This window comes from Xylocopa sonorina, chromosome 1, assembly GCF_050948175.1.
Source record: "Xylocopa sonorina isolate GNS202 chromosome 1, iyXylSono1_principal, whole genome shotgun sequence".
Classification (NCBI taxonomy): domain Eukaryota; kingdom Metazoa; phylum Arthropoda; class Insecta; order Hymenoptera; family Apidae; genus Xylocopa; species Xylocopa sonorina.
In genome coordinates, this window is record NC_135193.1 from 17,234,429 (window position 1) to 17,262,050 (window position 27,622).

The following is a 27,622-nucleotide window of genomic DNA, read 5'->3' on the forward strand; positions in this document are numbered from 1 at the left end:
GTTATCGATCGTAATACTAATACAATCCGAGTGCAAGAGCAAGAAAACAGCAGTTTTAAAAGTAATGCACCTCTCACGTGCATGATATTACATTTCCGAGAATTCAAACACATGATTCGTCGAAAGAAAAAAAAGAAAGGAAAGAATATAGAATGAACGCCTTCTTTCTTTTTTTTAGGAAATAATGTATGGAAAGCTTAAGCAAAGTTCACGTTTTCAAAATACAAAAACGATCGATTTTCTGGAGCACGTGACATAATCTGTCGCACCGAAACTATTAGCTAAGAACTGTTCGTACGAAAATCTACGACAGCGCTATCAAAGACCATCGAAAAAAAGATTTCCAATTTCCGGAGAATTCGTAGCTTCCTCATTAAACGTGAAGCGTCCGACGCATAAATTATCGAAATAAATTACGCGTATCGGCATTTCGAGATATTAAGGAAACGGGTGTTCGTTGGATGAAATATTTCACTATACCACCCCAGATTTCCCTACTACGATGCTATCGGTATCACCGGTAGTGCAGCTGCACTTTCTCGCGTCCCTGACAATTTATTGCCAATACCTTTGCCGTGTTATGCATTTTTCCAGCGGTTCTCATCTAGATCGCGATCTAAGATGAATAAAAAATGGTTCGAAGCAGAAGCAGAAGCCGTTCAAGAAAAAGCTCTAAATTAAATAATGACCAGCAAAGAGAGGACTAAGATCATCTTCAACTATCAGAAAGATAATGGAATGTAAAAAGAAAAATGCCAGTTTGTGCAGCGTTTAACCCCTTAGTCCCTTATCGTCGAGTCGAAAAGGCACACAGGGGTGAAATTGTATAACCCTCGCCGTGTCAGACGAGAATAAGGACTCACTTGGTGCGAGAGGCGTCGGGTAGGTCGCGTGATAGACGACACGCTGTGGATTCGAATGATTGTAGCCCGCCATTTCCGTGGCGCTCGTCAGAGCGACCGCTTCTTGGATCTTACCGATCGTGGCCGATCGTCATCGTCCTTGAACATACGCGTGCCGCGATCGTTTCTGTGCTCTCGCAGGCATTCCCAGGCTCCTCGTGTACTTGGACGAGTGTGCGGCTGATACGGCGACCCGACAGTGGTCGGTGTTCGCGATTCTTGACCGTGACAAGCTACGACGGCACTCTTTTTGTCAGGAGAGCTTGCTGCCGGGTTCTAGGATGGAAACACGACTCGCTTGACGTTGTCCTCTGCGTGAGGCTCGTGCACGTGGGTGGTGATTCCCCTTAGAACGGCAGGACATATCCCCCAAAGGATCGTGTACGCGAGCCAGGTTGTTCGTTTCAAATTGTTCTACCCTCGATTGTAAAATGTCAATTAATTTAGGGACCGTCGCTTGAAAAAAGAAATCAACAGTCACAGAGAGATAATATGTATTCACAACAGACGTTGCAGACGTTTCTCGACGTGACGTACGACGGATAACACACGTGCGGACAGACGCGTGGAAACGATACCGCGGTAAAGGTCGGACCTTCGCCTTCTTCTCTCCTTCCTTTATACACTCTTCCGTCTTTTTCTTCCTGTTCTTCGTACTAGTATAAAAAACTAGAGCCCCATTGTATTCTATACTCGCGGTTAACCCGGAACAATTCCCTCCTTCTTTCTTTCCTGCCTTCCTTCCTTCCTTCCTTCCTTCCTTCCTTCCTTTCTCTCCTCTTCGTCTACCACCCTATCTCTTAGTGTCCTCTTTATTACCTCTTCGACCTTGTTTCTGTTTCTTCCCGTTTGAATCCTTGTTCTCGGATCTTTCCACGAATCTCTCTCTTTCTCTGTTTCACAGCCGTGCACCCATACACACACACATGCACACACACGCACACACGCAAGCACACACGCACTCTCTCTCTCTCTCTCTCTCTCTCTCTCTCCCTCTCTCGCTCACTCCCTTTCTCACTCACTCTCTCTCTCTCTCTCTCTCTCTACCTTTCTCTCGATCTTATTCTTTCTCTGTCTCTCCTCTTTTATTCCGTTTCCTTTTCCTTGTGCGTTCCAGGAGCTCGAATTCTTCTTATATCCTAAGTTACAACACTGAACCTGTCCCTATCGGAGGGACAAAATAATGTAAGGGTCACACAGTACAGAGAAAACTTAAAAAGAGATTCGCCCGCAGCTGACGCGTTTTACGATCGCCTTTTCCGCGTTCAATCCTTTACTTTCACGTTTTGCTTCTCTTCCTTGCTTCCCTTTCTTTCGTCCTTCCTTCCTTCCTTTCTTCCTCCCTTTCTTCCTTCCTTCCCTTCCGCCCTTCTCTTTCTCACACTCTCTCTCTCTCCCTCTCTCTCCCTATCACTCTTGCTCTCCCTTCTCGCACGCGCGCCTTTCCTTCGCCGACACCACCAGTGATCAGAGCTTCAGAAACAAGACCCTCTCTCTTTGCCTTTACTCTTCCCCTTATCCTCAAACGTAATCCTCCTTTTTGGTTGCGTTATAGGCTTCGTAACGATTCGCTTAGGGACTGGAAATAGTTACTTTGTCGCTTGCGTTCCGTGTTCTTTTGTTTGTTCTTTTTTTTTTATACAGAGGTCTAAGAGTTTTCGTATTTTTTGTAGAGTAGGTTGAAGAGACTTTAGGAGAGACGTGTGTATTTCGTGTTATTTAGTGTTATTTACAAATATGTATGTTTTTGTTTTGTTAATAAAATAGGTTCGAATTAGTCTTTGGCCCCGCGTGTCTGCTCCCGAGCGGCGGGAGCCGCAGAGTGAGCCAACCCGCGACTCTCGACCTCCGTCCATCGCCCCTCTTTTCGTCCTTCCACGACTGTCCCCTACCCCTTTCCTATTCCACCATTTCATAGCCCCCAACCCCCACCAACGGGACCAGTCCGATTATCCAGCCCCAGCCACAGCCCCTGTCTGCCGAATCCCTTTTCCTTCTACCCCTCTCTACCTCTCACCCTCTCCCGTCTGCTGCACCTTCAACGTTCATCCCCCACTTTACCTCGCATTTCCCTCTACCCCTTGGTTTCACCCCACTACCGTACGCCCCGACCATCCTCCCCCTTTCTCTCTATCTCTCTCTCACTCTTCTACATGTTTCTCATTGGCAAAAGGTGTGAGTGCACACCGAGAGCCAATTCCGCGGAGAACTCGCCGATGCTACCCGACCATCCCCACCCCCGTACCGCCCCATCCCTTAAAACTCCGCTGGAGTTGTAAATTAAGGATTACCGAGGATGCAAATTAATGCCTAAGCGTACGTTTCTCTACCTTTACCATCTCCGTTCCGTTCTACGGAGGCAAGGATCATCCTGCACGCTGGGAACGCTGCTGGAGTGTTGCGCTCTAGTGTCGAGCCGCGATAATCGATTGTTATCCGACCTTCTGCGGCATTTAGAACACCATGCAGGATAATTCCTGTATGAGCGTTTAACGACTCCCGGACTCGTTCGTGCTTTTCCGCGATGGTGGTTTTCTCTTTGCCGGATTTACGAGGCTTTGCCTTTCGCCCCGGGAACCCTCGAGAACCGCTCCGCGTAAAGTATTCCGAATAGGGTGGAGGGAAAGAAATAAAAAAGAAAAAAAAAGGACGAACACGCGAGTGCGAGAAACAACTTCCTTGTTTTCCGGTTTTTTTCCCTCCTTTCCCCTTCTTTTTTAATTAGCCGGGGCTAGTTTAACTGGGACAAGCGAGAAAACGTTCCCCCCGAATTTGACGATAAATCGGCTTTACACTGTGGAAATCAAAGGGTAAAAGAACGGGGGACAACCCACATTCTTTCTCCGGGGGAATTTCCAGCGTGCTCCGCCGAGGGAAATAGACTAGGACAGAAGGGGCAGGACTTTAAAAATGCAAAATTGCAGTGATTCAGCATTTATCGAACACCTGACATCCTACCTACCGCCAACAGGGAGGTTCCTCGGAGCTGCCATCAATATTTGCGCTCTGAGCGTAGAATCTCCAGCAGGCGGTGAAAAAAAAAACGAAAGAGACTGCGAATCGAACGCGTTACAAGTTAACAAATCGAGAACAGTTCAACGTAGAAGAAGAAAAAACGAGCGGAAAGCGAGAGGAAGGGAAAAAACGAATTCTCTCCGGAGACAGAGAGAAAAAACGATGGAGGAGAAAAATGTTGAGCAGATTCTCCCGTCCGGGGACACATAGGCGAAGCCCGTGGACCTCATCCTCCCTGAAACCCCCCTAAACCATATTCCACTCACAACCTACGGGCCCGTAGTGGGTTATAGGCGGGTTCCTTCGCGCCTACACACGTATTTTCCACACGTACAATGACAGCCGTACCTTTTGCAGACTTGCAACCTAGGCTGTACAGAGCTATAAGCAGGACATGACACAGCATACATTGGATTCTCGCAGAAGGTTCGCGTCGAATTTTAATGGAGGTGCTGCCATCTCCCAGTGACCCCTGCAAACGGACCTCCTATAGGTGTAGGTGAAAGAAAAAAAAAAACGGGGGGAAAGCCGGAAAAAGAGCCGACGAGGGATGGGGGGTTGAAATCACTCGGGCGTCTGGTCCGCCGAGTCCCCCTATCGCGAATCTGATTAATGGATGGATTCGTGGGCACGTATTTATATGGATTTAAGCGGCGCTTTCGCGCACACATCGCCACGCAGAGAGTAATACGTGTGAATTGGCCTGTATAACTCGTTAGGTCTGAATTAGGCTTTCGGAAACGTGTGTGCGTGTACAGTCTGTTTACACGGACGCACGTGTGGAGAGCATGTGCAGTCGAGAGCACCAGAGCAGAGGGGTGGTACTTGGATAACGGTGGGGTCGTAGATTTTCTCGCATAAGCTCGTAATTTATCCAGGAACTCGTAATTGAGCGGATCCCGTAACGAGATCCGCTGACGAAATGAAATAAGCCTGGAATGCCTCTGGACAACTTCATCCATGCGCCACCCCCTACCCCTTGGTGTCGATTTATCGACAATCCTTGTGTATTATTTTAGAACCACGCGAATCTCCGGGCTTACTTTTTTATCTGGGATAACGATGTCACTGTTAATGGAATGAAAATGTTCTCCTCTCTCCACCTTTTTCGTTCACTATTTTCTTCTTCAAACCACCCCCATCGCTCCTCCATCAGGCTTCACTCATCGCGTGATGAAACGATCCCGCGTGCGTTTACACCTGCTTGAACATTCGACCTACGTGTGCGGTAGATGGTGGGCGAGGGATAATTGGAAAATAGAGAAGATCGCGGAAAATAGAGACGGGACCTTATTTATAGATAAGTAGAAGGACGAAAGTGGAACACATAAGGTGCACAATTCTCTAGCTTATAACCAACGTATGGTCAAGAATGATCTCTATTGTTTCCTGGAGCCGGACCGCCAACTAATTTTTGGTATCGCGCCGAGTTTACTCGTATGCTCCGTGGCTGCATAATTTCTGACTAACCGTCGAAATGGAACGTTATACATAGCTGAATTCGTTCAGGACAGATTTATCGTTTCGCCCATAGAAGAACACGGAATAGCCGGCCGTTTTGAGAATTGCGTTCACATTCTGATAGGAAGCTTCCAATTACAAGAGGGGACAATCAACAGTGATAAATCATCGCGGTTTATAACAGCCCCTCTGGGCACGTGAATAAAAATAATTAAATCACCGGGAGTCGACGGCGGGGTGGTGACGTTTTCAAGATCAATATGTTGCACGAATTTTAAATTGCACGTCATTTAGGTCAGCACGCAAAGCTAAAAGGGCTAATAACCGAAAGGTCTTCTCGTGCGTTAAACGCGATATTAATAGAGCTGTTGTTCGCTCATCCCCTGTCGCTTTGTCTAACGTCCTCAAAGAATAAAAAAGTAATTGCAATTAAAAATATGTCTACCCTTAACATCTTTTCACAAACCAGCATTTCGTCGTGTTAAAAACCTTCGGTTAGATAAATGTTCGAAGATCCCAACTAACGGGTGTATCACGCGTGATCCATAAACCACGGGCTACTCTTATGTGACAAGTTGTACACAAACAGCAAACTTTCTCGAAACAACTACACAGTTTCACATCGAAGTGGCACAAAGGAAAAAGCATCGCAGTAGGAAGATTCGGAGGGAATAGCGAAACCGGATAAATAAAAGGCAGGATCGAAATAATAACAAGGGGAAATTAAAAAAGAGGGTGGAAAGAAAGAGAAAGGGGATTCGGCCTCGTAGATTCCGCGATGCAAACGGGGCAGGCGCGAGACGATCAATTACGTAACTCGATAAAACTAGGTCACGTGTCAAAGTGCGGAGCCATCCCCAAGGTGTCCAACTTTTTGGTATAAGCTCGTAAATTACCAGTCAGCTAGCTGCTGCTACCCCCACAGCTTTAAATAGAACGTTGGCAGAGGCTCCTGTCCAACTATCACTCCCTTACTCCCCTCTCCATCCTCTTTCCCTGTCCGCCTCGCTCTCTTCTTGTCCCTCGGCCATCCTTCAATCCTTTGCCTTCCCCTTTTCACTCGGTACGAAACTTCCCCTTTATCTCCCACTCGGCCGCTCTGTTGTCCCTTTATCACGTAGATCGCTCTTCGTTTCGGCGAACACGCGGCAAAGTTAGCCGGACACGTAAGTCGCCGGTCGTTAGTCGGCGACGACGATAGCCTCGTCGCGCAACCAGGAGAAGAAAACAAGAGAGACGAGAGAGGGAGGAGGCTGAGAATGGGACTCTTTGAGAGAAGAGGAGAGAGAGAGAAGTTGAAGGGGTTGGAAGAAGAGGAGGCGTAAAGGGGAGGGTAAAAAGAAAATTCCTGTGTACCTATTCCAGCGTGAGGTAGACAGAGATAGAGACAGAGAAGAACGAGAACGTCTCTGTATGTACGTGTGGAAGTGTTCCCGCGTGCAGGCCAGGCGAAGTGGAAGAGGGAGCGAGAGAGAGAGAGAGAGAAAGAGAGAGCGTGACGGCAGGAAAGCTAAGACAATCAATAAGATCGCCGGGTCCGAAGGAGCTCGTGCTCGGATTCGTCGAGTTGCTTCAGTACTTCCTGCCAGGGACCGCGAGGCTCGCGTTTAACAGCTAAGTCGTAGTCTATCGTCGTTAAACGCAACGTCTCGAATTAGGATCCCCTCGAGGAAATGAACGAGAGAGGAATGAAGACGGACCAGCTCGGGAGAGCGTGGGCAAAAAGAAAAACAGACGTAAGGAGAACTAAAGGTACCGAAGGGCGGGGAATTAGGAGGGACACCAGCGGGATTTTATAGAAGAGAAGACGAATAGAAAGGCAGATCGAGACAGAGAGACAGGGAAGGGGGAGAGAGAGGGTGGATGGCAAAGAGCGAAACGGAAGACTTGCTACCTCGAAAGGTCGATACCTAGTCAGCGGCGATCGGATAGGGCAGGATAGACAGGGATAGGCTAGGATGGTCGTTGGTATAAGGCATATGTGTGTACAGAACAGCCAACCAGCGACGCTCTGTTTGGAGGATGCATTCCAACGCTTGCACGAAGATAGTAATTTCTAGATACCCGACCATTAAATTCCGACGATCAGTCGTTGTCTAGCAGCAGAGGAATTACGATCCGAGATCCGCTCGATTGCCTGGCTGGTTCGACCTTCGGGCAGAAATGAGATTCTGTGAAAATCGATTGAGGAACGGGAGCCTGGAGGGAGAGAGGGGGTTGCAAGAAGAAATAACGAAAGGATCCTTTTCCTTGAGGGATCAAAAATTCTAAAGCTACCCTGCTGCACGTGCAAATCAGGCACAAGTGCGCAGAGGGGTGACAGAATCGCCGCTCTGGCGGATATTGCCGGAACTAGGAATTATCCCCATCGGAGCTTACCCGCCAGGGTGCAGTTCTTTCGAGGGTGTTTCAATGGAGGGTTGCGAGCTGCAAGTCCTGGAACGTCCAAACTGGGCCGTTACACCAGTCGATAAGGAAGACAGCCAGCTTAACAATGGTTTCCGGAGAGAGGAAATATAATTCCTGTTAACGACCGGTATAGTTGTTATTCCAGGAAAGCCATTAAGGTGGAACTATAGCAAGGTGAACGTCAAAAGAATTTTTTACAACTTCTAATCTGTGTATATAGCTGGTTGTATCGTACTTTATGCTGATTTTTTATTTATGCGACACATTCGGTAAGTTCGCACAAAGGAAACGATGAACGAGTTTGTGAAAGCCTGTGTCCGCGTCCCGACGTAACGCGTCGATAGTACTTGTCGCGTCAAAAATAGTTTTCGAAGCAGCTTATGTCCAAGCTCCTTAATAGGACTTGATAGAACTTTACGTTCAAGTTTAAAACTGTAATGAAACCTGGATTGCATAAGAACTCGCTTCGATATTCCCTCTATAGGACTGTTCCTATTTATTTCTCATTTATCTGTCTCGTTCCCTTTCCACAACGAGGGTGAGAGAACCTTTGTTTTATATTCGACATTCAACAAAACGAAGACGACAGTGTTGTACACGCGACGTTAAAACATTTCAAAAACGCATCGGATCGTGAAATTCCAGCGAGTCGAGAAGAGGGTAGTTTCAAGATCGAAACTGGCTGTCCTACTTTCAGTAAAAGCATTATACGGACCTACATGCGTGGATTCGAAGCAAAACATTTTTTCAACCACCCTATCCACCGTCCCAACGTAACTAGAGAATGAAAATAGCTCCTAGCGTTTCACGAGGCCTCCCAACCCTCTCCGGAACACTCGACGACCAAAAAACGTTTCAATTGTTTCACTTACGACATTATAATATTACGCCGTGCGTTTTCCGATAGTTTACGTCGCGCTCGTCGTTATCATAACCAACAGGAGTCTACGACCAATCGACTTGGCGATTCGTTCGCGAGTACGCATTCGTGGAATATGTTTCGAGACGAATTGAACACGACTACGTGTATTTCTGTCACGCTACGTATATTCCGACGACTACGTGTAACTAGGACTGCATGTGCATACCGCGTGCATACATTGAATTCTGGAAACGTGGAACAAGCAAGTCACTTCACAGAGCGATAAAGTGGTAGGCCTTTGACGACGGAAGAATAGAACACGTGACGCCGAAGTTCAGGATGGAAAAAAGAGAGCGGGAGAGAAAGAGAGCGGCAGAAAAATTATACGAGCTTGATAGCACGGCACTCGTAAGAAGGATCCGGATAAAAAAAAAATGTTCAAGAAGGCCTCGGAAGTGGATTTCTTTCTCTTTTTTTTTTTTTTTTTTTTCTCTCAAAAGATTAACCAGACTCCTGCTTCGAGTGACGGGATCCTTGACGTAATAAAAATAGAACGCTCTCCTTTTCTTTCAGGTCTAAACACCGCTTTTAATACAAGAGAAAGAGAAGAAGTGAAAAAGTAATGTTGAACGCGAGTGTCGCTCGACTAATTCCATATGCTCGCGAGATATTTTCGGATCTCGCGAATCAATAAGTATGCATATTATTCGTTAGGTGACGGTACACGAAACACTTAGCACGCTCAACCCCCCGCGGTGATGTTAAAAATTCATTAATACGAAGCTCGAGTAATTGTTTCCCCTGTCGTGGAAGTTAATATAAACTATGTATAATTCATGCAGGCTTAAATAGTTTTGATTCCGAACGAAATTCGATCGATGAGCTTCATTTAAAATTTAAATACGAGACTTAAAGGGGAAGAATTAAAGAGCGCGCTCGTTGCATAAAATCCGACAGTGTTATGCACAGAATTCTGAATTTCCTCTGGCAACACGCTCTCGTCTATTGAAACGGAGGCGAAAAAGTAGGAAAAGCTGAAATAACAAGGTGGTTCGTCGAAAAAAAATTCACACATATTAAACGATGCTTTTTTTCTGTTCACAATATTGTATTATAACTTCCACCTGATGTATGTATATGTATAGTCATCATTTTATTTCGTATCCTGAAATGCATCAAACTTTCTGTTTGTCTTATCTGGTTAATTAATCTACCAATACATAAGATAAGATACATCGTCACGAGATCTTCAATTTGCTAAGAACTTTTATTAAAGTGCTTTGTCGTGTTGCGAAAACCTGTGCCACGTTGGAAATACTCTTTTAGAAGCCGTTTCTTAATATCGAGAAAAGGAACGGGAAAGGCTTGCGAACAGTCGTTGGAAGGATAATAAAACAAAAAAATGATCGTTTCGCGTGTACGTGCCTCCGTTTACCGAACTTGTTCCCTCGCACAAAGGAGCATTCGTCGAATCGAAACACCGCGGCCCGTTTCTTCGTCGAACGAACGCACTTTCGCCGAGTGTGGCCCGTTGTCGATCGAGCACGATCGACTACTACGATCCAACGATGACAAAAATCGCGATTGCCCCGTCCCATTTTCCATCGACGACAAATAAAACGATTCGAATCGAGGCACGAGGGTCGTTCCAATCGCAAACAGGAACACAAAGCCATAACTCGATAAACGTTTCCATCGAGTGGAAATCGAGGATCGTAACGGTGGAGAGTCGCGAGGTAGTTTCATCTCGATGCATAAATACTATCTAGCAATAGTAAATTATTAGCTCCTAAGAAGTAGACGGCCGATAGAGGAATAAATAATTCACGGCGGGATCGGCTGGTCTGTCAAAGGTAAAAGCAAGTAATGGCGGAAGTACTTACCGGAGATGGGATCCGCGCCATCGAGTTTCCTGTCTAAGGAGACGTTCTCGTGAGCAGCTTCCTTACTCGTCCTTGGACGACATCCAGAGTTCGATTCACCGGTACCGATCCCTTCTTGGCTCTTGTGATCGTTCCTAAGGTGATCGTTTCTCTCGTTGGATTTGGAACCTCCACTGGCAACCCCGACCTTCGTCGATGTTTTGCTACCGATCGCCCCGGAGTTTCCGTTCAGGTTTCCGTTAACGTTGATGTTGATGTTGTTACCGTTCGCGGACGAATGATTGTCGGCCTGGTGAAAAATGTTGGACGTCTTCTGTGGAACCTTTGTCGATAGAAGATCGCAAGAACTTTCTAGTCATCGTGATGAAACATTTATTCGGGGGGAAAAATATGTATAGTGTGTGCGTGCGCGTGTCGAAAGTAAAGGGGAGAGAAACGAAATCCTAGCTAATCAAATATTAATGCGGCTAGATAAGAAAATCGGCTTTGTTCTTTCCAGAGGCAACCTCCAGCACAAGTACCTATACAAGGTCACGCAAAGTTATCCAATAGGGAAATCCAATTTCAATTTTGTCAATCACAGAATGAATTAATCGACTCACTCACCGTGGTGGTCATGCAGGTCGAGGAGGATGAACGCACGACGACGATACGATTCTGATTGTGATCATTGGAGGCAATCGTGGACACGGCAGCGTGATTGGCGAGCCCATGGGTCTCGTGAGCGTTATTGGATCCAGCATTGGAATTGGTGTTACCGGTAGTGACGTTGCCGCCAAGGGAAGTCTGCCTGATCACCAGAACGCTGCCAGCCGGCTCCAGCACGACTACTTGCCTCATCCTCACCGTCCCCTTTTTAAGTCTTCCCTGCTGTTACTGACGAAGAAGGAGAACGTGCACAGGTTGCACGAAAGCTTCCTTGAAAACGATCCTCCTTCTTCGGCTGATCCAAGTATCCGACGGGAAATGCGTTCTCCAGCCTCCGCCCCTCGGTTCTTAAAGCTCCAGCGCGATTGCTGCCACCTGCTCCTCCTGTACACACGTACACGAAGATACCCGATATTAAAGCTGTCGTCTTAAAGGATGATCCTACTCCCATCCTATTCCATGCCATGGCCTCCCCCTTCTCTCTCCCTCTCTCTCTCTCTCTCTCTCTCTCTCTCTCTCTCTCTCTTTCTCTTATGAACGTGTCATCCGAGCGTGTACCAGCGTGGCTTCTTTCGGAAGGCAAATCGATGAGATTATTTTACCAGTCCTCTGTGTCTACCTTTGACGATCACTTTTTATAGCCTATTTTACTAAAGTATGAGTAGCAATGCCTGACTTTAAATCCCTCGTCCGCGACTATATGGTAGTAAACATCGAACACGACGGGTTGAAACGTCGGTATACGAATTTTTAGATCTAATCCAGTTTTTGATAGGTACGTCTCGCAATACTCGTTTCGCGCATTACCTACCATTTATTCGAACCTTTACGCCGACGAGAGTATTTCTTTTTTTTGCGCCATTTAATTGCCACAATTAAAGCGCATTCCGAAGGAGGAATGATAAAAAGCTACAAGCATGAAATACATTAATAGCCAGTTGTCACGGGGGATTTCGTGGACTCATGATGGATCGTCTACAAAAATAAGAAATGAATATACGCGGGCTCGAACATTTGAAACCGCTCCAACTAACGTCGCGATATTAAGTTCTTGGATCGGAAGCACGCGAGGGTGTTGCGAGTATCCAAAATCACGTCTGGAGAACGTATATCTTTTTAAATTAATCTCCGTATATACGAAAAATGTTATTTCTCTCTTGGGCGTACGTGTATCGGGTATCCACTGGTATTTGAGAAACGATCGATTCATTTACCATGTACTATCATGAATTTTCGAATAATCGCGCTACCAAATCCGCGTAAGTATCCGCAATTCTATTTTTTATATCTTCATAGCTAGTTGGCTTTCCGAGGTTGATTCTAGTTGGCAGCCATTATCATACATGCGATTCTTGGCAGCCATTATCATAGATTTAGCCAGTAAAACTGAGTCAAAGTCTTCCGAAAAGCGATTCCATCACAGACGCATGTGGGACTTGAAATTATTCGAATAACAATAGGGTTAGCAACGTTGCCAGTTTCTCGATGAAAACAGGAAAAACGATCAACATTCTTCTCAGACAAACTGTCCCCTTCCATTTTGAGTATAGACTAATTCGCTGTTTCTAGACATCTCTCTATAATACTTGTAAATGACATAAATACAAACTAATTAGAACAGCAGCAGTAACTTGTCTCAATCCCGTATGACTGAAACACAATTTCATCTGTTTAGCATTACACGATTGTGACAACATGTTCAAGCGTCCTACATTTGTAAATTCACCGATCGATAGCGAGCTTTGTGTGGTTCGCATTCTAAGACAAACATCTCCTAATGGTACCGATTAACTCGAACACACTTTCGATTGTTCCGCCGATGAATAGCTAAGAACTTTCCAAATCCCTCCGTACTTCTTGTTGGCGAAACGTCGTCTGGTTCCCTCATCCGGAAATCGAAGGGAACCCGATAATTCACAAAAGAGCGCACGGTCTACTCGGAATTTCGTCATCCTCCACGCCCTCTCAGTTCGTACGACCCCATCCCCTTGTACGCCCTGACTTCACGACTCGCCTCGACGACAGTTACTCTCCCTTTGAGGAAAACAAACTCAATTTCCGGCCCGCTCGTGCTTGGATTTTAACTAAACTCTTCCAGAATTCCATACAATAGATTCGCGGAATTAAAGTAGAATCAAACGAAAATTAATTAAACGAGGTGCTTAATCGCTCCTTAATCACTCCAAGCTAAACTATGAGCGAAACAATGCGAGGTCTGATCGCACTTCCTGCGAAAATTTCCCTCCTCACTCGGAAGTCCATAACGACTAAGTACTCGAGAGAAGAGAGTTGTCTACTCGGAATTTCATCATTCTCCACGCCCTTCCAGGCTCTTATCCTCTCTCTCTCTCTCTCTCTCTCTCTGCTTCTTCTCTCATACTCTTACTCGCTCTCTCCCTCTCACTATCTTTACTACACTTCAAAGTTTGGGATTCACCTTGGAGACAGTTACCCTCTTGCCCTCCACTTTGAGAGCAGAGACCTAATTCCCCGACGTATTTCAACCCTCATAAAATACGATTCCACACGAGAAGATTACCACGGTAGAACAAAACTATCGCTTCTTAATTAAACATAAAATATGTATATCTATTTTTTCCCTGGAAAAGTATATCTGCGGGAAAGAAAAAGAGAAAACCAGTGAGTATCAAAAGTTGACGTGACATAAAGCAAAGTTGACGCAACACGGACACGCGCACTTATCTTCCTCCTATTTGCTAGGTTGCTTGATCGCAAATCAACCAATTTAATGGTCGATCAAGCACCAATAACAGTGTCCAACAAAAGGCGTAGCAACCGTCTGCGATAGGCACGTGGCTTACAAAGGAGCACGATCTACGTGGAATTTCGTCATGGTTTCTCGTTCGGTTCAATCACCCTCCACGCCCTTCCGGCCTGTTACACCCATCCCTAGGACCCCTTTACCCTCTTAATATCTCTCTCGCTCGCTTTAACTTTCCGATTCACCTTGGAGCCAACCGCCCTCCCTTTGAGACGCACTGACCCAGTTTCGTTCTCCCCATGAATCGGGAAATTCAAGGCATGAATTTTGGAAAAAGGCGCGCACGATAGCTTGTAACCAGTTTACGAGCACTTCACGCGACATCGCGACAACTTTTGAATAACATATGAAATCGAGAACAACGCTTTTTTCTCTCCTCCTCTAGCGACAGCAATCGAATAAATAACGAATCGATCGGGAATTTTGCACGCGTCTGCGATCGTAAAAAAAATTTGAATTTAAAATCGGCCCTCAGCGGGACGTGTACGGCTCGCACGGCCTCGCCGGATGAACGAACGAAATCCCGATGGCGCAATTTTTTTCGATGACGTACGAGTCTTAAATGGACACGGTTTCAAAGCAGTCATCCGGAAGCTCTAATTAGCCGGGTTACGAAACGCTGTTAGCAATTCTGCTAAACAAGATATACTTTCGCACGCAAATGCCGCGCTACAAACACCTGAAACACTTTTCCAGTATGTGTGGAATGCCGATCAATTCCGTGTGTCGCGTGTCGGTTAACATAACAGCTGACGAGTTTCTGCAAACGAGACTACGTCCAACAAGCTGAACAGAATAATTTTCGTGAAATTTCAGAGCGCGTTACCAACTCTGCTGCTACGTTCACAGGTGACAACGCGGTACGTAGAAAGAAGTATCTATATACAGGCCACGATCGAACCATGAGGATAAGCTTATTCTTCTACATGGAAAACAAGTGAACTCCCACGCGTGCATGAAATTACCAACAAAGTGCGTTCCTTTGCTTTTGGTCGGGATACAACGTTCGGCTTTATATTTCCTTCCATTATTTGTTTATTCTACCTTCGAGAGACGCCGACCTAGTTTCCATCCATACATGTACATACGGTACATATGTACATCCGAGGAAACGATGAGTGGTGGACTTGAATTTTGGAAAAGGACTTCGTCATCCGAGTATCTTTACATTATTTACTCTCGACTTTGCCTTCGACGCGTACTTTTTTACGAATCCGATGTATAAGGGATTGTGCAAACGAGACATACGCGGAAAATAAATCGCGTTCAAAAATCGGAAAATTACCAAGCTCAAAAATCGTTGAGCGTTCGTTTTTCTATGTTTGCCTTCGCGTATCATACGTAAATATTTACGAAAAAAACTTGCTACGTACTAATCATCGATTTTAGTACGTAACGCAATTACAATATGTGTGCTTGATACACGTTGATTTAGCACGTTCAAGCTAATACAATTTACGTATGTTAGTTTCGTACAGACGGAGCGAGCAAAAACATTCCTTGTTTTTCCTAAACAACTTCCAACATCTCTAGGCAAAGTTCGCGGAAAAGAACGAAGCATTTTAGCCCCTTGTGAACTTGTTTGCCTTAACTTTCCTACGATGCCCGTGTCTGCCACACATTTCAGTTTACCCAACATTAATATCCTACCGAAATGCACACAACATCGTGGCCATCTGCAACCCTGTTCAGCCGAAGAGACTATCGCTGTAAAGGGTTACATCTTCCTAACTTCACTGCCGCGTGTTTGCTAACACGGGTGTCAAAGTTTAAAAGTAAAAAACTAAAGAAAAAGACGGACAGATCGAGTAGGTGTTATCTTAGACGTATGCTCACCACCCTTTGGGGGAGGTGGCAGCACCGAACTGGAAGGAGAATCGCCTTTTTCAAAGTCGACGCGATAACTTCCGGGAGCGATACTTTCAAGAGCAAGGTGAATCGTTCACCAGCACGACCTCGACTGGCGAGCGAGATAGGAGGCGACGAGGCAGCCAGTCGAGAAAGCGAAGGAAGTCGTCCCGAGTCTCGTGTAGGTTGTCAACAAGTACGTACATACGTCCGAAATTGTGCCGGGAGCATAAGCAGCAGTCGGGAAAATTGATCGAGTTGGCTGGACATTACTCACGCCAAGGGAAGTGCATTGTGAACGGCAGCGAATAAAAATACGGGAAAGCTAGTAAATTCTACTTTTCTCCGAAAAGGTCGGAACTACGCGGAACGAAAAATATGTTTGCCACGAATACAGACGTTTTCGAGGAAAACGATATTACACGGAAATGACGAGAAACGTGCGAAACTAGCAAAGAAACTAATCCCAATTCCCCTCGTTTCCGTCTTTTCAAATCCAATTCATTTGCGTGTATCTGATCTGTTAATTGAGTTTCCGAGTACGACCATTTAACCCGTTACGGTAGTAACGTTAATTGCCCGTTTGTAACATCGCAATGGTACATTGACGATGACCGTATTAAGGGTGAAAATCGTGCGGAAACACGGCGATTATAAGGGGAATGATAAAACATGAATGACCACGACCTCGCACGCCTCCATTTAACGCAACGTAAAAATAGATCCGCCCTTTCGAGCAACATCATTTTCCACAAATTGCTATTAACGTATTCAATCGCGTTACATCGTTCGCCATCGTTTTTCCCAGCAAATCATCCCGGAGCACGGGAACACCGAACGCTGTTCATATTCGATATATACTTCGACGGCGTGTCATTTCGATAAAATAAACGTTACTGCAAATCGAAACGAGCGGAGAGAGCGCTTGCTGGAATGCATTTATTTCGATCGAACGAAGTAGATGCATTTGTTTGGTTTTATACGCGGCATTTGCGAGACTACAATGTGTGTTTCTCGCCAAGAAAGAAGCCCGAACACGGTATACCATACACGTTCTACAATAACGCAGGAAATGATAACGGATACGCGCGTTTCCGCACAGAGCGATAAAAAATGTTACGTCAACGCTTAAGGGACCCGTCAAATCGTACAGATCGTTTTGTTTATGGAAAACTTGAAAAATGCAAAAAAACGAAATCGGCACAATTATATTCTGCTACTTGTGACGTGCAATTGACTCGCATCCGAAAATTTATACATCTTCCTCAAACTCCACCCTTATTCCCTAATTATCTTTGTTAGACACCACGTGATTAGCAACGCAGCCTTTCCTATCATTGATCCAACGTACGTGGCACGAAAGTGCCATGGATTTTAGCTGTAATATCTGGTAGCCTGGCTACCAGAGTATAAAGAGGTACCTGATCGAGAAAAAAACAATCTTGAAAGACGTAATATCCGCTGTTCGATATGCTATATATATATATGACTACGTCGTCGAGCGAGCAATAAAGATAATTCGCGATAGAATTGGAATGAAATTTCACACAATTTTTAGTATCTTCTTCATCGAATCAACTGTTCGTGACGAATGGCTCGGATGATTAAATTTATATTTAACGGCAGGAAACAATGAATTTCTAGGTTACAACGTGCTTTCTAATTGTAGTTGAATTTCATTATCACGTGCAAGCGACCTTGGACAAAAAAAAGCCAGTTGATAAACATTCATATCAACGTACAAACCTTGAAACGACGCCACGGGGATAACTTATTCGTTACAATATATCAAAAATTACGAGCACGACAGCACGTGGCGTACAAAGTGCTGATTCTAAGAGCGATCAAATTTAATGTCTCGTAGACGATAATGTCGACCTAATTTCTTTAAATAGAAGATATTGATACCTGGGAAAGTACTAAAAATGTATACAGCCTGTTTGGATCATCAAAGGGTGAACACTTGGACAGGAAACCGTACAAGACGAACCACGATAATTGGCTTCAGTAATTAATTATTGGACAATAATAAACTAACAAACGATGCCAGATAATATTAGAAATTGGAGCAGTTTATTAACATGTACACCGTTCGTAGATATTACGGAGACGCGAAACCATATTTTACCATACCACAGCTCGATTGGATATATCGATTTAACAAGGTCTAATCCCACCGATGATTGAAGTGAGCCTGAGCGTGAAACTTTGTGTCTTTAACATACTACACAACAGGTATCCCTCGTATGTGAATGCACCGAGAGTTCTATTATTATCGTTGCACGTGCCGCTCTATCGGCAGATAACCGCTATACACGTTCGACAGCCGCCTCACACATAATGGTCTATCATATTTATTCGTATTTTTTAACGCTACACATGTGCGCCCTCGACACTCACCGTAATTTAAACAGCTGGTTATGTGCGCGTACAGGTGTCGTGTGTAGCCACGTTCTATGATCTTGGAATTGTATACAATTTCTAAGCGGCCGATATGATGCCAGATATGATACGAGTTATACGTTCGACTCAACAAGTCCAAAGAAGTCTGTGTCTACTTTTACTTGCATTATCCGTGCCAAGAAATTCTATGTACACATACACATACACATGTGTATATATCTGTGATCATTAGCAAAAAATATAGAAAAAAAAAAAGGAATAAGAAATTATTGATGCGACCAAAGACAGATAACTAGATCGCGTACCGAAAGATTCGGTCCAGTAAACAAAACTTATTTATAATGGTCCATGTAGTGAAACAACCGAGTGCGTGCAAGTACCTAAATAACTCGTGAGACAGATGCACGTACAAACTGTACACTAGACGCAGCATAGGACAACAATACTAGCGCGATAAACGATCGACTATATGTGTCGAACAGTCGAATTCACTTTTTCTGTAGAACTTTACGCGCGTGTGTGTGTGTGTGTGTGTGTGTGTGTGTGTGTGTGGGCATCGAGCGCAAGGTTTCTTTTAAACAAAAGATTACAACTTGGCTTCTAAGTATGCTCTGAATCGACCAGCTTTTCGCCCCTAAGGCACCACCGTTCTTTTTGTCTTTTAATAGCCCCTGGTGAAACTTAAAATTTCACCCAGCCCGGTGGCCGAATATCGATTATCGTTTCCAATATAGCGCGATAAGATGTATGATAAAATAACCGAGGAGGAAAAAGAAATGGTTAACGCGAGACGATGCTGGTCCAATGGTAAGAATTCGGTGCGGAATGAAGCCGTAAAAGTGACTGGCATCAGTTACGACAGAGAACAACTCGCTAGAACTACAAGTGGCAGGAAACACGTACAGCAATGTTCTTGATAACAGCTGATTACGATGAGCTCGCCCAGACACAACGGTCATCGGTTAATGAATCACATTGCACGTTGACACTTCGATGCACGTCATATTATTATAATCGTACCCCTTTCATTTCCCGCCAAAAACGATAATCGAACACTACACTGGATTCTTGACTCCTGTCAAGATGTCATCGACGGGACGGGCACCTTTCTCACCGATATTACACCGATACTTTCAAGACGTTTCACGTAGAGCCATGACACGATTACACCAGTCGCGGTCACGGGATTTTAAGAAACGCATTTTTTGACACCACCCGGAGCCGACAGTTCGCTAGACAACACGTGCCGGTAAATAATGAAAATTGTAAAATTCTCGATACCCTTCGTTTATGCGAGAGCTGCAGGTTTACGGTATGAACTAAAAATAGCGGTACCCATAAAACTGCTCGGTGAGAATCGCCACGAGACTTCGAGGACGTAGCGTATACAATTCGCAACCGCGGCGTAACCTAAACACGCCGACGAACTGATCGAAATTCCAAGAATTTTGTATTCACCGAAAGTCATCGAAGGCGAGAAACAATCGTGGGCAATCGGTCACGTTCGGGAAAATTTCTCCAAGACACGACAACGTAGCACGGCGACAAAACGCAGAAGAGATCGTACGGTAAATTGTGTCACAGAAACGTATATCGTGTCGTTTATCGCGTATAAAAATCTGTTTTATCGGGTTAAATGAGATATTGTATCGAATACTTACGATATCTGTGCTCCGTGTGACAGAAGGCCCGTAACCCACGTCGAGAGAGTTCATCTTGAGACGATTGTTTACGACGTGTCGACACTTGGATCAATGAAAATTCACCACTTTACCACCGGCTCATAATCGTGCATTACTTTCGTACACGAGTCTCTCGATGTACCGTTGATTTTCACGCATAAAATCGTGTAATCACGCGTGCCTGCGCTCGCGGTCGATCCTTGGAATCCATGACAGGTACGAGCACGGGTATGGCTGCGAACCGCATGCGCCAAAGCCGAAGTTATCACGCTCTGCCACCAAGCCAAGCGGCCGATATGTAGATGAGAAACTCCGTTTCGAATTTAAATTTCTACTTCAAATCCACGCCGGTTCAATCGTATTCACTCGCCAGCTTAATTAATCCAACAGATTAAAACTAATTAGGGCACGTCCCTTCGTCTCTTCGTTCTCCGTGCGATGTTCGTGACAACATTCAATTTGTTGCACGTCAAATCAATTACTCGATCGATTATAAAAAAAAATGCTATTTTAAATTGACAAACATCTCGCTGAAATGTATTAAATCTCTCGTTTATTTTATGATCGTTACATATGTACGTCTTTCTGCTGTAATTTAAATGAAAAATGTCGTAATATTTTTAATTCTTTTAAAAATTCGTTATAAATAATTTCTATAATCTTGACTTCCGGTATAAAGGCTGACTTAGTTATTAAAATTTTCTATTCGAAAGAAATCAATTTGTGAAGTAGTAATTATTACAAATATGATTTGTTAATAAAAGAAGCAGGTTTATTTTACTGCAAGAATGCATTAAATTAAGAAGTACACAGTTAAATATAATTACACATAATCGATTTCAAATTTTACCGGTATCGACCAATCACTGCGCGTAGGCGCATTAATTCGACTCCCGTGGTTTGACTCCACTTGGAATTTGAACGATAGTCGTTAGTTCGTTTTGCCGCGGTGTCGTTCGGTTTATCGCGATAATTTCGGTGTGCATACGGTAGTGCAATTTTTGGATAAGAAAGATGAAATTCGAGATGACATCGCAATTCTGGGTCTGGTCGCTGCAGAAACAATCGTGAATGGTGAGTATTTAATACAAATTTCCGCAGAATATTTCAACATTCGAAAATGATCGTTACGATTGTCGTTTGACGACCATACTGTTCTCCCATTTGGTCGTTAGAATTTGAATTGGAACTTCGCAAGAACAATGCAAAAAATAATTCACTGTTAACAATATAGAAACCAATCATTTAACAATTAACAATTTAAATTACATACATACTTTATTATGCATATGAAGTTTAACATAGAGAGACAAAATTATTCCTTTACAATGAATCAAGACATTCTCTATTCACTTTCATAAATCACAACAAATATTTTCAATAATCTAAACTCGATTGAGCGCATTTTACATCGATTCATATTTAGCAATTGTCTAGAATTTTCTCGTCGTAACGATACCAAAGAGGTCGCGATATCTTTCGTGTTATAAAAAGGATTTAAAAAAATGATAGTAACGTAATGTATAATGAGGTATGACGTGTAATACGTGTAATACATTACAATCAAGATTAAAATCTAATTCGATGCACGAAAAATTACAAACGGTAACTTTCATAGATGCGTAAAGAATTTAGTAAAACTGAGAATAAAATCTTATACACAAAAGGTTCCTAAAAAGAACCTAGTTGCGTTACAATAAAATATAACATACCAGAAATCAGATTACAGAAAACATTGGCACAAAATATTTCCCTCTTGGTATCAGTTGTTTCGTTCCTTAGCCGTTTTCCAGTTAATCTGAGTATTGCAGAAAACTGTTCTAAATATGCGCCGCAAAGAGTAATTTTGGGAAAATCGTATTTATGCATGGAGATTACTCATTTACAATTAATGTGATGAGACGTTATTAACATCGTGTCTCATACAGACCACTTCGACCTATATATCTCACCCACTTTATAACATCGTGATCAGAATAGTTCAGTTTGGATTCAAATACTTTCAAATAGCGAACTTTGAATCCAGAGGGTGCAAATGGTACTTCGAAATTCATAGAAATCGGTGGTCGGGTCCATTTTTTCTTCGTATCAGTTTCAAGCAGATCGATCTCCGCTGATAGCTGTGTTTCCTTCATGCCAGCCATGCGCTTGATTTTCCATACAATTGCATTTTCGGATGCTTTGTACTTTGCTTTCCCTTTCAAGCAAATCAATTGTACTCCTGCGGTGTTCAACGGGGTCGGCACTCTTACTTCAATCTTTTGGCTCAGTAGAGAAGGCTTAAAGTTCGATTTTAGTACTGCTTTTACTTCCATCTTCGTACGTCCCACTTCTCGCACTAACGGAATGACACGGAATGGCAATGATATATCCTTGGTTGTACGATATCTGGAAAGCATTGCGCAGAAAAAATGTCATAAAATTGGATAATATTTTATAATTGTATTTGATTCTTAATAAGAATTTTTACTTCATCAATTCAAATTCTCCATCGGGAGGTATGAAACTGATGGCATGTTCCGTCTCAAATTTACTAAGCTTGACACACTGGTGAAATTGGCAGTCATCGATTACGACAGCAGGTTTACCAGATCTAGCACCGGTAGGGTCATCTCCAGCACTCGCTAAACCACTTCCCCCTTTCATACCCTTAGCTTCCATAACAATTTTATCGTTGATCCCAAATTTGCATTCTGGCATCCCAGACAAATAAGACTTCATCACAACCTATTACAGTAAAAATAAATCTTTAATTTGTTTTCAAATACTCACTTTGTTTGGGAATTTTAGATAGTTTGAAATAATAACCTTCCCAGCAACATGTGCGCTCAACACTTGCCCCTGAGGGCTCATTAAGAGATTCACATATTCAAGAACATCAAGGAATAATTCATTGCGTCTGTACTTGATACCTTCTCTTCTCCAACCGATCTGTCCAGTTACTTGCGAAGTTATTTGAGCCTGTTCTTCTTTTGTTGCTGATTTCACCCCCTGTTGAGTGATGAATGTCTTTAATACTCCAGTGTCAGAATTCTGTGGATACCCAAAATCTAAGATCTCTAAACAAAAAATTGAATTGTCCTTTAACATCATAGAATCAACATATGTTACATATATGTAGACATTCTTAATCCAGCATACATATTAAAATACTAACCATCCAATAGCTCGTAGATTAGCACAAAGTTATTCTTGATATTGTCTTCGGAAATCTTACCAAAGTACGATTGCATAACATCAATAATTTTTAACAAAAATTCGAACACCATTGCAGCATTAACATTTTGCTTCGTAACAGCAGCCAGCCATATATTAGCACGTTTTATATGAAAGAATGACGTTCTGGCTATGTTTGTGACAGGGGACCGTACTTGTTGTCTAGCATGGATGACATTAACGCGAAATGCATCAACTGCATTTCGTCCAATGTCATCTCTATATACTCGGGAGATGAGTACCTCTCCCTTGTGATTGTATACAAATAAACCCCCTATCATTTTGACAGAGGGTAGCTTTTACTGCTTCAACTACAACCAATCTATAAACAAACAATATGTATTATTTCACCAAGTTGAAACACAGACATTAAAGGCTATTAGCGGTTCATGATTGTGATCCTAAATTTGTTTAAAAATATTAAATGGAATAATGCAAATTTTTAGTAAGATTAATGTAATATTCCAATTGAAAAGTACATGTATATATACACATATATATATCACAGAAAAATCTTTTTGGATTAGTATTGTAGAAACTCTATCTGAGTATTATAAAGATAACACTTGACAAAATTGGTAGATACAATTTATTTAAGAATGAACATGAACCTTTTGTATGTATATGTATATCACATATTTCATTGAACAATTAAATGAACAAGTGAAGTGGATAACGCCCCTTTTCTTAAATGACATTTGAGGTTCTCTAATATGTCTTGTAAACGGTTAGTATTATTGATCGGAAATGAATGGCCTATACCGTAGGCACTATCACTATCGAGAATTCCTCAAGAAATATAAGGTGTAATTATTCGTAATTACGAATCTTACAATTATAGAAATCACTTACGCATGACTCTTACAGCGATTAATAAAAATAACCGATACTAATTTGTATCAGCCTCCGAAACGTACGGTAACAGTACCAACCTATTGATACAAGTGCGAACTATCAAATGACGAAAGCAACACCCACTTCTTTATACTACGTATCTCAGAAGCACATACATTTAGGATAAGTTGAGATTAAAATAACAATTAATTCGAACAATATACCGCGATATATTGCCTCTGAGTTTAGATTTACTTATCCACTGTTGCGTTTTCAAATACCTTAGTTTTACGTTTATAGGCCAAATAGGGTTGTTCTATTGATTTCAAAACCGGTAGTTGTACATTTCTATCTCTCTAATCACTATAATAAAAGCATTTTAAAATATTGAATAATGTCCAATAAACGATTTGCCGGTTAAACCCTTTTTTCACACATATTCAGAAATAATTTTTCATCTGAATTGACTGTAATTTGTTCTTGTTCATATTGTAGTCACCAAATATATACCAATCACATAATTATGGGTATACTCTTTGAATGATTCAGGAAATTCATATCTATCTTTCTTTATTTTAAACCTGTGCATACAATATATTTATTATCAGTCGGGCAATACAAAGTCCACCAATTTACTCTCTTTCTCCATACTTAAAATTGTTGTTCGGTCCAAAACAGATAGTATATCAAATGTTTATATCAACGCTTGCGCATTGTAATATCTGTAGATGCATGTGTACCCAGTATTCCAAAATGATTTGCATATACAAAAATTATTAACTTCATAGTTGTAAGATTTTAGTTAAAGTGGTCAAGTTTGTAATTATGAGAATGGCCGATCAAGATGCAAATAATAATAACCTCCTTTTGAGGGAAAATTTAGTAAGTTTTATCATTCTTAGGTTATAAATATGTATATATGTAGAATTCTAATTATTTTTCGTGCAGAAGAAAGATGTACAATATATATTTTTCAATAGTAGTATGTCAAACGATTACATAATTATTGAAAATAGGCTGAGTTGGTATGTACATTTAAGTTGACTACAATTTTTTCTTTAAGGTAAAAACTGCTGTGGAATTTTTACAAAATCCTAAGGTACAAAATAGTCCTGTTGGACGTAAACAGGAATTTCTTAGAAAAAAGGGTTTAACTGAGGATGAAATTAAGACAGCTTTTAAACTAGCTTCTATTGATTTAACAGTCGATCAGAATGTTCATAATTCAAAGGATTATACTGTGGTTCCTATCCCACCGGGGCAAATTCATCCATATCTTCAAACACATCCATACCAAATATCTAGTTTCCAAAGAATGAAGGAATTCTTTAATACTACTGCCCTAATTGGAGCTACTATATATTGTGTTTATTGGTTTTACAAGGTACTATCAAACATATGCGATAAAATCTTCTTTTGAAATCTTACAACAAATTAACTAAGGGCCGTGTCATATTTTAGAAATTTATTGAACCATTTCTATTCGGTCGGAAAAAGAAAGATAGTATAAGGGATTCGGTCAATGAATTAGACAAGACTATTCAAAATTCCATGAAAGAAGTAAAACAGTCTATTTCGAAAGTTGAGGGAGATGTACAAAAATTGACACAGAATCAATCCATTGACCCAATGATACCTCAGTTGGTACAAGAATTGAAACAAGATTTAGCTAGTCTCAAGTCTTTACTCTTATCAAGGTATAACATATGCTTACTTCATATATTGTCCATTTTATACCAAAATCATAAGTGTACAATTTTACTTTTATAATGAAAAAGTAGGATAAATTTCTTTTTCTATTGCTATCCTCTTGATATAATGATAAAATTATGTTTTATAGTAATTAAACTGTAAAGCAAATATCAGCGTCTAACAAATTCGTATCTCGAAAATTATTTAATTACATTTTATGTTCGATATGTAAATTTCTATAATTTATCAAATTGGGCATTCATGAACTTGGCATAAGGGGGGCAGCATTGTATATAACTAGACTTTATATAATATCGATTATATGATTACATATCAAAGCATTACTAGAATACAGTATGTAGTCAACAGTTTGAATAGTAATATTTATTGCTATACAAGATAGTTCTGTTCGTACATCATTTACTATTTTTAAATTTACACATTCATCTTAAGGTATATAATTTTTTTACAAAAGTTTTATTTTTAATTTTTCTTTATATCGATTCACACGCATACGAACATGTATATATTTTCGGATTCTATCACTCACAATCTTACATAACCGTTTTTTAAAGATACAAAAGTAAAAATTTTTGTTGAAAAAATAACTATAAAATAGATCAATCAAATTTTTATCAATTTAACAAAACGTGTAAAAATTTAGTATTTTTGTATTACTTCGTAATTAGTATCGCCAAAAACGAGATACAGTTACAGTATAAAATTTGTACGTAGAGTCATATGGATTGATAAGCATACGTATTTATCGAAACTTCGAATTTTAAACAGAAAACAATTTCCGAGTGCACCAGCATCTGTACCATCTATATCTATACCAACGTGGCAATTAGATGCTGCTGGTACAAATCAGGAAAAACCAAGTGAGCGAGAAGATGATGCTGGAAGTGGAAGTAGCGCTAATAATTCAGATAGCTCACTGGAAATGATCCGCGAAGATCCACCCAAGGTGTAAAATTAGCATAGTTCAGAAACATTCACTTCCATCATAACAGTCTTCGATATGCAGAATATTTTGGGATGTCTATTGAAAGGAATAGATGATTTTAATTACGTGTAATGTACATTTGCGGAGAGTCGACGTTCTTACAATTATTGCGTTACCGATTCGACTTTCGTTCTGTCCAATTCTACTTTGTACTGTAAAATCGAATTAAAATCGTTCTTATTTCTATAAAGGGTATTTAAGGGTTGCTTATGGACGTAAAGGGACACATGTAATTGCATCATTCCTTTAAGTATTATTAAATCTTACAAATGGTGGTTGCTACTTAATCATTTTTTTTAAAATCCTACAGAAAAATTAGCATTTGTTCCGTCTCGGTTGTATTAGCATCGATGTTCCATTTCTGCTTTTAAAGGCCTCTCTTACACATTATTTAATAAATTTTATGAAAATCAAATGAAAAATTAAATAAAGAGAACTTTTATTTTAAATAAACAGTGTTCAGTATTTTACAATACTTAACAGAAGAATTATCTATTTAAGGTATTTAACAATATAATGGGAAAGGTATAAAAATCAAAAATACGATCTTTATAAACTAAATATGTACATTTTAATCCGTACTTAAATTTAAAAAGACAATCGCGATGCACAGAACCATAATTAAGTCACGGATCATATTTATATAACAAATTACTTTTTTGCACTGTATATTTGAAATTGAAAAATTAGTATTTCTTCTCGACATATACATATAATTGCATGTATGTGACAACAGAATATACATACATGTACATACAGGTATATTATGTACAGAAAGACATTATTTTATTGAATGTGTTGTAATCCTGCTTTATCCTACATCTACTACCCATGTTTATTTTTACTTTGGGATAAATTACAATTAATAATATAAATCCATGTGTGAGCAACTCGTTTGATATACGTCAATAAATAAACAAATGTTCTCAATTGCCTAAAATTTATTTGAGAACAAATTATTATTACTTCCATCTTGTGC

At 41.5% G+C, this 27,622-nt stretch overlaps 3 protein-coding genes across 8 annotated transcripts in view; 1 reads left to right on the plus strand and 2 right to left on the minus strand.

The window, feature by feature from the left end:
- Nucleotides 1–20,190, minus strand: part of Camta (Calmodulin-binding transcription activator) — a 33,820-nt gene extending 13,630 nt beyond the window's left edge. For 2 of the 5 annotated variants that reach the window (XM_076898624.1, XM_076898608.1), the window contains exons 1-3: nucleotides 19,875–20,189; nucleotides 11,139–11,564; nucleotides 10,533–10,854 (exon numbers count right to left, since the gene is read on the minus strand). In XM_076898624.1, coding sequence (XP_076754739.1) covers nucleotides 10,533–10,854; nucleotides 11,139–11,372 — 556 coding nt within the window. In that variant the 5' untranslated portion in view covers nucleotides 11,373–11,564; nucleotides 19,875–20,189. Of the gene's footprint in view, nucleotides 1–10,532; nucleotides 10,855–11,138; nucleotides 11,565–19,874 lie in introns of all 5 variants that reach the window. The other 3 variants (XM_076898617.1, XM_076898590.1, XM_076898600.1) reach the window with 3 other exon arrangements.
- A 454-nt stretch (nucleotides 20,191–20,644) lies between these two features.
- On the minus strand, nucleotides 20,645–24,101 carry Ap-2mu (adaptor protein complex 2, mu subunit). 2 transcript variants are annotated; one of them, XR_013102060.1, is made up of 6 exons: nucleotides 23,964–24,101; nucleotides 23,053–23,433; nucleotides 22,704–22,954; nucleotides 22,366–22,622; nucleotides 21,608–22,283; nucleotides 20,645–20,948 (listed from the first exon to the last, which is right to left on the minus strand). XR_013102060.1 is itself a non-coding variant. In XM_076898654.1 (5 exons), the coding sequence occupies exons 2-5, from the start codon at nucleotides 23,390–23,392 to the stop codon at nucleotides 21,803–21,805; spliced, it is 1,329 nt and encodes a 442-aa protein (XP_076754769.1). In that variant the 5' UTR covers nucleotides 23,393–23,433; nucleotides 23,964–24,101; the 3' UTR covers nucleotides 20,645–21,802. The 2 variants fall into 2 exon arrangements, 1 of the variants encoding a protein (XP_076754769.1); XM_076898654.1 differs by having other exon boundaries at nucleotides 20,645–22,283.
- A 468-nt stretch (nucleotides 24,102–24,569) lies between these two features.
- On the plus strand, nucleotides 24,570–27,096 carry Pex14 (peroxisomal biogenesis factor 14). The gene is made up of 4 exons (XM_076898668.1): nucleotides 24,570–24,827; nucleotides 25,009–25,329; nucleotides 25,407–25,642; nucleotides 26,427–27,096. The coding sequence occupies exons 1-4, from the start codon at nucleotides 24,771–24,773 to the stop codon at nucleotides 26,608–26,610; spliced, it is 798 nt and encodes a 265-aa protein (XP_076754783.1). The 5' UTR covers nucleotides 24,570–24,770; the 3' UTR covers nucleotides 26,611–27,096.
- The last annotated feature ends 526 nt before the right edge of the window (nucleotides 27,097–27,622 follow it).

Excerpts from the sequence above, each read along its gene's own strand:
- Ap-2mu (XM_076898654.1), bottom strand. The coding sequence starts at position 23,392 with ATGATAGGGGGTTTATTTGTATACAATCACAAGGGAGAGGTACTCATC. Across the intron at positions 22,955-23,052 it reads AATCTACGAGCTATTGGATG|AGATCTTAGATTTTGGGTAT; the intron begins GTTAGTATTTTA and ends TTTTTTGTTTAG. Across the intron at positions 22,284-22,365 it reads GGAGAATTTGAATTGATGAA|ATATCGTACAACCAAGGATA; the intron begins GTAAAAATTCTT and ends AATGCTTTCCAG.
- Pex14 (XM_076898668.1), top strand. The coding sequence starts at position 24,771 with ATGAGAATGGCCGATCAAGATGCAAATAATAATAACCTCCTTTTGAGG. Across the intron at positions 24,828-25,008 it reads TCCTTTTGAGGGAAAATTTA|GTAAAAACTGCTGTGGAATT; the intron begins GTAAGTTTTATC and ends TTTTTCTTTAAG. Across the intron at positions 25,643-26,426 it reads AAGTCTTTACTCTTATCAAG|AAAACAATTTCCGAGTGCAC; the intron begins GTATAACATATG and ends AATTTTAAACAG.